General features: G+C 49.5%; 1 protein-coding gene across 1 annotated transcript; it reads left to right on the top strand.

Annotated features, from left to right (window-relative positions):
• The first annotated feature begins 301 nt into the window (after positions 1-301).
• Positions 302-2,320, top strand: LOC126548545 (carotenoid isomerooxygenase-like). Its single transcript, XM_050196774.2, has one exon. It carries the CDS (start codon positions 361-363, stop codon positions 1,876-1,878), a length of 1,518 nt encoding a protein of 505 aa, XP_050052731.1. The 5' UTR covers positions 302-360; the 3' UTR covers positions 1,879-2,320.
• Positions 2,321-11,658: the final 9,338 nt, after the last annotated feature.

Raw genomic sequence — 11,658 nt, 5'->3', positions numbered from 1 at the left:
CTGCAAAAGTATATACAAAACAATCATGCAGCCCTACACCGTCCATTCTGCATGCTCGAGAGATGAGCGGCCTAACAACGGGGCTTTATCTCCAGACCGGTTCTAGCGCAGAGTCGATAACAGAGTGAGCAGGAGTTTCTATTTCAGTCGCGGCCGTTGCCCGCTGTCGCTCAGCTGACACGGAACAGCCTGGTTAGCGGATCCACTAGAGAAGGGAAGACATTGAGCTCTTGACAACCCTCTCGCCCGCATAATCTGATTGGCGCTCCCTTAGACGCCCTAATACGATTCTCTCCATATAGCTTTGGTACAAAGACAGGGGAGTGCTTCTCTCCGACTAGGAGCGGGCGACAGCAAGCGATGGCCGCAAGAGAAGAAGCATCGGCTCCAGGCATCGACGCGAGAAAGCTTTACAGGCGCTCGTGCGTGCCCGAAGTATCGCAGCCGGTCACGGGCCTGCTACGCGGAGAGCTGCCAACTTGGCTTCGAGGTAGGCTTTTACGGAACGGTCCGGGAATGTCTTCGATCGGCCCAGACCACTACAACCATGTATTCGACGGTCCCGCTCTGTTGAGGCAGTTCACCATAGAGAATGGCCGAGTGATTTACCAGAACCGCTTCCTGCGGAGCGAAGCATACGCACGCAACCGGAGGGCCAACAGAATCGTCGTCTCCGAGTTTGGAACCGCGGCGCACCCTGACCCTTGTGCCACCGTATTCGAACGGGTGGCGTCGTATTTCTCCATGGACGCCACGGACAACGCTCTGGTGAACGTGATGCCCGTGGGCGACGAAGTGTACGCCATGACGGAGGCACCTCACATGACTCGAGTAGACCCTGCGTCGTTGGAGACTATGGAGAAGAAAACCTTGAGTAGAATGGTGGCTGTGCACAGTGCCACCGCCCACCCACATTTGGACCCCGACGACGGCGCTACGTACAATATCGGTACACACGTAGGTGCGCGTCATTCCTTCGTGCTTGTGCACTTTCCCCCCGGCGGATCCGAAAGCTCGGTGGACCGTGTCAGAGCCGTGGGCAGGGTACCGTTGCAATCTCGCATATCCCTGCCGTATATCCACAGTTTCGGAATGACCGAAAAGTGGGTGGTCGTGCTCGAGCAGTCTCTTTCCATGCACCTGCCTTGCATGTTAGCGACGAAGTACCTGGGCTACAAGGCGCTCATGAACTCCCTGAATTTCGATGCCCAGAAGAACGTCCGCTTTCACGTGATGAACAAGAAAACGGGGGAGCTTCACCCCGCCGTGTTTGAGTCCGCCGCATTTTGCACTTTCCACCACATCAACGCCTTTGAGCAGGGCGACGAGCTAGTGGTCGACCTAATATGCTTCGACGACGAAAGCATCATCAGGTCCCTCGACTACACGCTGGAAAAGCCCGTCGTGTTCAAGATGGGAAAAATGCGTCGTTTTTCGTTGCCTCTGAAGCGAGGGCCGGGCGAGCATGTGATCATCGAGTCCCGGGAACTAGCAAAGGGCAAGCTGCGGGGGGAAGTTCCTAGAATCAACCAAGGCCGCAATGGGAAACCATACAAGTATAGCTACAACCTCAGCAACATCGAAGGCGAAGAACACATAGCATTCCTCTCCAAGCTTGACGTCACTACGGGCGATTGGCTGCGCTGGGAATGGCAAGGATGGTTCCCCTCAGAACCTGTCTTTGTAGCGCGTCCAGGCGCTGTTGAGGAAGACGATGGTGTCGTCCTGAGCTCCCTTCTGCACGAGGAGAACGAGAAGAAGCTCGCTCTGGTGGTATTGGACGCGAAAGCATTCAAACAACTGGCCTTTGCCGAGTTTGACTGCCCGTCCTCAATTCCGGCGGATTTTCACGGATGGTTTCTTGAGAAGCAGGCTTAAAAAGCGTTTTGAACTGCTATACAGGGTGATATCGTGAGAAGCCAACAAACACTGACACCAAGGACAACATAGGGAAAATTACTTCTGCATAATAAATGAAATAAAGAAACGATGAATTGTTGGAAATGAAAGTGGATGAAGAAACAACTTGCCGATGGTGGGGACGATCCCACAGCCTTCGCATTTCGCGTGCGATGCTCTACCAATTGAACTACCGCGGCGCCGTTTCCCCATCCACTTTCTTGGGTATGTACTGTGTACTGTGTATGCAATAGTGTATGCAATGTACTGTGTATGCATTAGTAAATCAAATGCATTTGGCAACGCAGTTGACGCAAAAATGACCATTCAAAATTTCCTGTTAAAGAGTGTTGTACATTCTTTTGTATTTATTACTTACCGGTCAATTAATTTCACTGGAATATATTCAGCTGCAAATTTTCGGAGCGCGCATTTCTTTTATTTTAATGTTTTTACAGACGACACAAGTAGACACAGTGGTACGAAGTGTCGTAGGTAGTCATAAGAAAACATTTGAGCGTGTTAATTTCGTGAACAATGTTAAAGGAGTACTGACACAAAATTTCGAAGTCGAGTTAACGTGTGAGATCAATTTATGTGGGCATGCACACATCGTCTGCAATATATCAATGGCGAATGCGGCTTAGAACATATTTAATATCAATTTTAAATTATGTGCGCGCAGCCAACCGCGAAACGCCGCACCTCGTGACATCGACATCAAGAAAGAAATGTAAACAACCGAGAAGACGCTACGTCACGAGTTTGCGCTGCTGTTGGGGCGGGCCCTGCGAGCAAGTTACTCACCGCTCCGATCGTGCCGGTCTTTTTTTTATATATATATATAGTAGATCGGTGGCGTGATTTTGACTCGCAAGCGGTCAGTGCAGCCGCAGCTGCAATCGTCTCTGCGAAGCGGCTCGCCTGGCTAATGTGTTTTCTCATCGCTACGAACGGCGTCGTGAAGACTAATTGTATTGTCACTAATGAGTGACATAAATGTGGAGACGTTGTTTGTGTTGACGAATATAGATACTTTATTACCAGCTGCGGACGTGTCGCAAGGGCCGTCGGCCTCGAATCCGACGGCCAGCGAGCGTTTCCCAGCGATCGTCAGCCCGCTTGGCTTGCTCGTTGGCGTCGATAAGCGGCAGAAGGGGTCCGAGTTCGCGCGCGCCGCTGGACGCTTAGAATGGACCCCACTCATGAGCAGCCAAATTTCCTCGTTTCATTTCGAGCATGCCCATAGTTTATATATAAACAAAACTGGCCGAGCTTAGAGCAGTCCGATGATCTTCCGCCAAGACTACGCATCCCCAAGCCTGATGCTGTGTCTACTTTCACCTCGCCTTGTGTCATGCTCCGAAATATGCTTCATTCCCAAAGCGCCTTCGACGAATGGCTCGTACTACTTGTACAGGTGCGTACGCACGTTAACAGCTGTCGCTAGCCGCACTTTCCGAGTAGCTGCTTTCTAGTGGATCAAATGTGGTTGGCCACGGCTACTTCGACGTCGACTACCACAAGCAGGAAATAGTCGCCGCTGGAGGACGAAAACGAGCACGATCGACGATGATGGCGAGGACATTGAAAAGCACGTGCAGGCGTAGCAGACGAACTGGCAACACGAAGCTCGCGATGGCTCGCACGCCGGCGTGTGTACGTCACAGTTTTGCGCGGTCACGTGTCCACCTTTGTTTACATTCCTTATTTGGCCCATCTCGTCGCTCTCTCAAACCGAAACTTGGAATGGTCGCCACAAACCACGGTTTTACAACGTGCTACAAACAAGGCTCCAAATAATTACCTGTCGCGCTCTGAAGCCAATGATGTTCCGTGCCGTGATTACTGGCTCATTAGCTACTTATTGCAGGAGAAAAAACAAGATAGAAAATTTTTATGTCAGTACTCCTTTAATTTCGTGAACAATGCTAATTCTGTGAACAATCGCACACCCCAAATCCTTAGCTGAAATCCCCGGAGAACGAGCATTTTGCGGCAGGTTGTCTAAATTGTGACTAAATTTCGACAAGTCCCCGAGTTGGCCTGTGTTGTAGTTTCTCTGCGGCGTATGAAACGTTCCAGACTAGTTCCGACACACTGGCAACATTTTGAGGAGTCGGTCATTCTTTCACTTTTTTATAGAGCAAATGTTATCTGCACACACTGATGGTGAAAAGGATTCCCTTAAAACTCGACACAGCTTTCATCACCAATTTTTGGAACTGCTTGAGCAGCCGCTGCGGCCCGCGTGCGACATAATAAATTCAGATTTTGTTTTTAGCACCCTTTGCTACTGATCCGGTCCCCCAACAATAATCGTTGTTGGTCTTATGTGCAATTCAATCACTTGACCCACTACCCATGCCACTTTCTTGTCTGGATCCTTCTGTCGCATTGATACGTGCGTGCCAACACCAGGGGCGCAACTTCTAAGGCCTAAAGAAAATACACGCTAGACTGATAACGATTGTTGATAGGCGACAGCGTAAGTGCCAACGGGTGCATTTTTTTTTCTGAGTGTGTTGGACATACTTCCGCAAAAATGACTAGTCGCATAATCATGCACATCCGCTGCCGCAGCCTATGGCGTTGGGCTGCTGAGCTCGAGCTGACGGTTGCGATCCCGGCCGCGGCGGCCGAACTTCAATAGGGGGCAAAATGCACAAATGCTAGCGCATTTAGATTTAGCCCAGTTTGCCCAAGGTTGGCAACTTTGACAACAGGATGACAACCCCAGGTTGTCAAAGTTAATCCGCAGTTCCCCACTACGGCGTGCCTCATAATGAGAACGTGGTTCTGCGCGTAAAACTCTAGAATTTTTTATGATACTGCATACCCCCTTTAACAGTCCCATCTTGCTTCTTGTCTTTGTTCGTGTAGATGTTTCATCATATTTTAATACAAAATTAAAAAATTGGGTAGGCTGTATCAGAGATGCAGCCGCAGGTGGTACGGAAAACGTCTTGCGCGTGCTGCAAAGGGCGTATGGACACTATAGCGTAGAAATCACGTAACAAAATGCACAAGTGGCACGCGTTAGAAAACTGGCATGCCTAACTTATGTAACAGCTCGAGGGGTCTCACCGTCTAATTTCACAATCATGCTCGCTCTCTATTTATAGTAGGCGCGTTTGTATTGCAAGTCTGTTTGGGCACTAGGGCATGCACGTACCCAGGATTCTTTTTTCTTTTTTTTTGGGGGGGGGGGGGGGGCAAGTTAAGGTAACTTTTCTATCAAAATTGGGTAGGGGGGAGGGTACCTTTACTAGTGCAAATGTGAATAATACCCACCGTTCGCCATATAGACCCGTAAACCCGCAAAAGAGGAATGAAAAAAAATGGAGGACGCTTAAAGGGACACTAAAGGTTACTATGAAGTCAAGATAAAGTGATTAAGCAATGCTCTAGAACGTCTAAGGCGTCAATATAATCGCGAACAGAGCTTTAGTAACCGAGAAATTGTAGTAAATACATTGCACGATTTGAGAGCCCCCAACGACATTCCGGTACTAGCCGGATGACGAAGGCACTCGTCATCATAATTTATGTCACTAGTACTCAACTACTCGTATTAAAAAGATCATTTCATTAGGTTATAAGACGGAAGAAAATGCCGCTTGTCTATTTCTGTTCGATTCTATGGAAAATTTGACTTTACCCTTGAGTAGTATGGGTGGTCGAAAGGTTTCGTTTTCGCTCGACTCTGCGCGCTCGACTCTGCGCCGCGCGAGCTTTGGAGTTTCAGCTGTTTCGTTATCGCGTCGTGCTGGCTCGCGACACTTGCATTTGGAACAAGCAGCGAAAATGCCACGTCCATGGGATGTCGTGGGATGCGCGAACGGTCCGGGGATCTTGGCCAAGGGCAGTTGCAGCGGCGAATTCAACGTTACTTATCACTGTGTGCCAACGAGTGAACCTCTCGGTTCGAAGTGGTTAAGTGCCGTACCTCTGCCACAGCGCGCTGGCAAAGAACCGAAAAATCGCATAGTGTACTCGTTGCACTTTCGTCCAGAGGATTACGAGTTCAACGCCGACTTACTGAAGTCGTGTGGAGTGCATGCCTTTCAAAGCAATGCTTTCCCGTAGCGCTGTTCCGTCGGTCTTGCCTGCATTCTCCGAAGCGCAAGAACAACTGCAGGTAGAAGACGGGGCGGTGAGTGCAGCATTTGGTTTTCACGAAGGAAAAGCTACAAATGTGCGAATATGTACAGCCATGACATGCAGTTGCCGTCGTAGTAGTATGCAACGACACCGGCAGCGCGAGCCCTCAGTAGCAGGTAACGTTCATCAGTGCTTAAATCACTGAAGTCGAGCCCAGCATAGAGAGCCAATGTGTCGTTGTTAGGGTCGTCCATTGCAACAAGCGTCAAAGTTGGCGTCATAAAATAAAGAACCAGCTTATCGTCACGCGCTTTCCCTTCCGCTAGCCACCATAGTTGCGCTTTCGCGCTGCTGTCGGCTCTGTCTTGGCTCTTTCTGGCCGCGCGTTTGCGTTTTGCGCAGAAAAGCCGTAGCGCCGTCTGCGGGCGCCGTTTTACTCACCGACGGCGCAACGTCAATATGAGACCATGACGTCACCACTCCTCGATCGGAGGGCGGGCGATTTGAACTGCGCTAGAGGTACGCGGACGCTACAGAACGCATTTTCTCTTAATATAAGTCTCTTATTCGCATGAAACAAGCGTTTCGAGGTTTCTGGGATGGTATTCCAACAGTCCACGTTGACTTAAAATTAACCTTTAGTGTCCCTTTAAGCTTCGCCTTTAAGAGGAAGCTTTAGCTCGGGTGCTCCAATCTAAATAGTTATAAAAGGATAATTCGTTTTTCTCGGCAACCACTGCATCACATTTGGCGAGGTTTGTTGCATATAAAAGAAAAACTTAAAATCTAGTGATTGTTCGTTTCGAATTTTTCATTTATATCGTCAATTTTTATTAAAAATTGGCGAAAATCAAAAATTTTCAGAAGACGAAGCTATCAAGATTACAACTCTGTAACTCAGCAATGAAAAACTATATCAGAATTCTGTGAATTGCACCTAATAGTACATCTAAAGTGGACAAAATTGATATGTTACTTGTGAATCTCAAAAAATTTTGTTTTATGGAGATACAGCTTTTGCGGAACCCTTGTGCACAACGTAACAAATTCACGTAAGACATAAATTGACATATCGGATTTGTCCGTTTTGAATGTTCTAATAGATACCGTTTACAGAACCGCGATATTTGGTTTTGATGCATAGCTATTAATTTATAAACTTCGAGCTTCTATTTTTTTCAAGCTTTCGAATTTTTGAAAATCTCTTTAACAAAATTGAGGCCTTACATCGAAATTCCGCTTGCAACAGTCACTACAATTTAACTTTCTCTCTCAAGTGCAACAAATTGGATCAAAATCGATGCAGTGGTTATTTCTGAAAAACATTTTTGCGATTTACGTGTATTTTGTTGGATCCCGGCGTTGAGTGCGGGAGTTGGCCGACGTTGAGGAGGATTTTGACATGAAACGGAAGGTTTATTTATATTATTTACAGTAAGAATACAAAGGAATCAAGAGTAATAAAGTCATTGATGGCCGGCAGCGAGTCGGACGCTGCGGCCCGTGGCAAGAAACCCTAAAGAGATGAATGGCTGAAGGAATGCTCTCTCTGCTCCCAGTCTCTGGCTTTTAACCCCTTCGGTGTCTCAGGGTCACGTCATTTTCGGCCAATCGTCGAGCCCGCTGTGGTGTCGTCATTTTCAGCCAATGGTAGGCGCCCGTGGAAGTGCAGTCGTATTCGGCTTAGGGGATCGCTCCATGGGCTTCACTGTCGGAGGGATGACTTGCCACCGGTATTGCCTCCAGGTCTGCCACTGCCTTCACAATCGGCAGATGGTGTGGCTCAGAGGGCTTCACGGTGACTTACAGCCGGCGTTCCCTCCGGGTTTGCAAGCGCTCAGCGGGGGGAGACGGGTTCTTTTCAAGCGACCTTCCCGAGCTGCAAAGCAACTTTGCTCGGGACCCAGGTTACCTGGAACCGTGCCAGGCTCCCGTTGCACTTCCGGGAAGAGTCAAGCAGTTGAACAATAGCTCTACGTGCGGCGCACGAGGTGGGTCGGGGTCGCCAACTTGTCTGGACGTGCTGCGCCTCGGGAACGTGGTAGATGAGCTTCTGCGCACCTTAATTAGCTGCGACGCCGATTCGATGTGGTCTGGTGAACTCGAAGGATGCTAGGAAAAAAGGCCCGCATCTAACAATTCGAATAGGCCGCGTCAGAGTTCGGCCCGAGCTGAAGCTTCCTCTTAAACGAAGCTGAAACACTTTCCGAAAAAGAAATGAGTTCCCTGCAGCATTCTACAGTTTTTATGCCATTGAACGCGAATATCTAGATTAAAAATGGTGGAAACAAACGCAAGCGGCTGTTTTTTGCAAGAAAACGCGCACCAGCGCCTCAGGGCATCGCGCGAACGCCGCTGTTGCTCGTGATTAGTCGGGACCGCTGTGACGTCATTCACGGGGATCACCGGTTGGCGCCGCTGTTTCAGAGCGTAGCACGTTGTTCTGGTCTGGCTTCACATATGAGTTGTAAACATTATAGAACGTTCTTGATGTCTCGGACAGCTTGTATTTTCGCCTTACATGTTCTAACCGACAGCCGATACAGAAAGCGATGGCGGCAACGACGATGTTGAGTGTGCCAACAGCGAGAACGATGTGTGCACCTTCTCGCACATTGGAAATATTAGCTGATACGTATGTTTTTTTCATGTAGCTGCACATTGCAATGACAGGAGAAAAAACGCACTAAAGTGTCACTGGGAACTTGCTGCTGGAAGAATGCCGAAGCACTAACTTCTCATTATATTGTAAACACGGGTCCAATTCCGCGATGTCAAGCGCCTTGCCGCTGCTTGTCTAAAGTTCGGTGGTTTTTTGCGTGTTGATACACGATCGCGAACATCAGTACCGCGCTTCAAAGCGCGCACATTGTTAGATACGGGACCTTTTCCTGAGCCTCGTTCGAGTTCACCAGACCACTTCGAATCGCGTCACACCTAATTAAGGAGCGCAGAAGCACATCTACCACGTGCCCGAGGCGCAGCACGTCCAAGCAGGTTGACGTCCCCCACATCGTGCGCTGCACGGGGAGCTATTGTCCCACTGCTTGACTTTTCCTGAAAGTGAAAGGGGAGCCTACCACGATTCCAAGTAACGTGGGTCCCGAGCGAAGCTGCTTTGCAGCTCTGAAAGGTCGCGCAAAGACAAACCGTCTCCCCCCATCCGCCTATTGTGACGGCAGTTGCAGACTAGGAAGGCAATACCGCAGACAAGTAATCCCTCGGACAATTGGGCCCAAGGAGCGACCCTCTGAGCCGAATGTGATGTACACTCGCACGGGCGCCTGCCATTGGCCGAAAATGACGACACCTGAGCGGGCTCGCCGATTGGCCGAAAATGGCGTCACCTGAGCGGGCTCGCCGATTGGCCGAACGTGACGTGACTTCGAGACACCGAAGGGCTTAAAAGACACAGACCGGGAGCAGCAAGGGAGCATTCCTGCATTCGTCTCTTTCGAGCTTGTTGCCACGGGCCGCAGAGTCCGAGTTGCTGCCGGCCCGTAATGACTTTATGACTGTTAATTTCTTTGTACTCTCACTATAAATAATGTAAATAACCTCTAGTTTTCATTGCAAAGTCATCCTCAACCTCGGCCAACTCCGGCACCCAACGGCAAGGTCCAAAATCTGGGGGACAGCAACTGGGATTGTCCTCCAGATCCAACAACTGGATGTCAGCGCTGGGAGCGTCCTACAACTCGAACAACATAGAGTGCTGCGAGGTACAGTCATGGAAGTTGCTTATCATACACATCCAGATCGAGATGGCCAGGGGGATTATATGTGCAATATTCAGACTATGGTTCCACGACTTTGCGATTGTGGCTCGATCAAGAATCGGTATGCGGACTGCATGCTAGTGCTGACATACAGATATTAGGAAGTTTTAGCACCGCCGTGTGGTAAACACGGTAACCTTACGGTAACTGCAACCGTACGTCGAATGTCGCTAGGCAAGCCTAGCAACGCTAGCAACAACACGTTTCCGCATTGGTTATAAGGCTATCCGGCTACGCTAAAACGGTGTTACCAGACGTTCATGGCTGCAAATGTTCGCATTTCTCGAGTGCATCGATGTGGGCACCGGAACACCGGAATTGGAATACCGATTGCCCGCATCGTTGTCAAGCTCCGATGATAATCACTGTCGCGGAAATGGTTCGAGCACAGCACAGTTGATTTCGTCGGCACAATATTCTCTCTCCTCACAGCACGTACCCACTGCGCTGCAAGCTTCTTGTCCTTCGGGAACATGTGAAACACCACATCGTCTCGCCCGCCTGTGTTAGGGCTTTTAGGGCTTTTCAAAAGGGTTGCATCGCCAAGCCAGCTGCTCGTCTTCTTAGCAGCTCGAGTCCCTATGCTCTCACGCATCATTCAATCCACTGGTTTCCCGCTCACGTAGGGTCAGTCGAGGGTGCTCCCCTGAACCTGAATGAGTCTGCTCACGAAGCTGCGCGTGACCTCACCGATCGCGCTTCCTCTGTAAGGAGCGCCGACTACCGTCCTCCCTATGGACACCGAGACGCTCCCACTACTCACAACTAGGTTATTAAATTCTTCTACATGTCTAGAAGGGTCTTTCCACCCCCCCCCCCCCCACCTCAAGTTGAATAGGGCGCAAGCCGTTTCGCTTAGACTTCTACAGACCAGCACATACCCGTGTCTGTCCGTTCTCCACGAGGCTTACCCCGACGAGGCTTACCCCAAGGACGAGTGGGACACGCTCCTGCGTAGCCCCGCTCTAGAAAAGCAAATCCTGGCTGTCCGGCGTGCCCGCGACCGGGCTGTTGGCCTAGACCTACCGGTCCCGACGTGGGACTAGCCGGGTGCGCAACGAGTTCGCGTCCTCGCTGGACCTGCAATAAAGTTTCTTCACTCACTCACTCACTCACTCACAGTGAGCACGCGTCCGAACTTTCCGTCAGGCGATTTGAGTTGACGCGCAGCACATGGTTGTGCACGACACTTGGGTTTCTTCACATTCGCAAAAAGTACTACTCTAATGTGCATTGTTTCATGCGCCTGCGCTCGCATCAGGATATGTACACAATAATTCCAGTGCATATATTCCACCTGCTCTATGTGTCGCGTGCTGCTCGCGTGGTACATTATTCGTCCCGATCGGTTTAACAGAATATAAATACCTTGGTAAATGGATAAATGAAGGCAATAGATATATCGAAACACAGGAAAAAATCATAACAGTGAAGGCGAATAGAAATGGCAGCCATAATGAAGCACAGAGCGCTTGGGGATACAATAGGTACGAGGTGCTCGGAGGTATGTAAAAAGGTGTAATGGTTCCAGGACTTACTTTTGGAAATGCGGTTGTTTGCTTTAAATCAGGGGTATAATCAGGACTCGATGGGCACCAAAGGTCAGTGGGTCGCCTCGCATTGGGCGCTCACGGGAAGACTACAAATGAAGCTGTGCAGGGTGATACGGGCTGAACTAGTATTGAAGTGAGGGAAGCTCGCAGTAAAATTGTCTATGAAGAACGACTAAGGAATATGGAAGAAAGTGAATGGGCTCGGAGAGTGTTGAGGTAGCTGTACAGGAAAAACATTTATTCACAGTGGAGGAAAAGAACTAGGAAGCTTACCAGCAAGTATGCGGCCTTTAGGGTGGGCAACACAGCAACAATGAATGTCA

This window comes from Dermacentor andersoni, chromosome 1 (assembly GCF_023375885.2).
Source record: "Dermacentor andersoni chromosome 1, qqDerAnde1_hic_scaffold, whole genome shotgun sequence".
Taxonomy (NCBI): domain Eukaryota; kingdom Metazoa; phylum Arthropoda; class Arachnida; order Ixodida; family Ixodidae; genus Dermacentor; species Dermacentor andersoni.
This window is presented reverse-complemented; position numbering and strand designations above follow the sequence as displayed.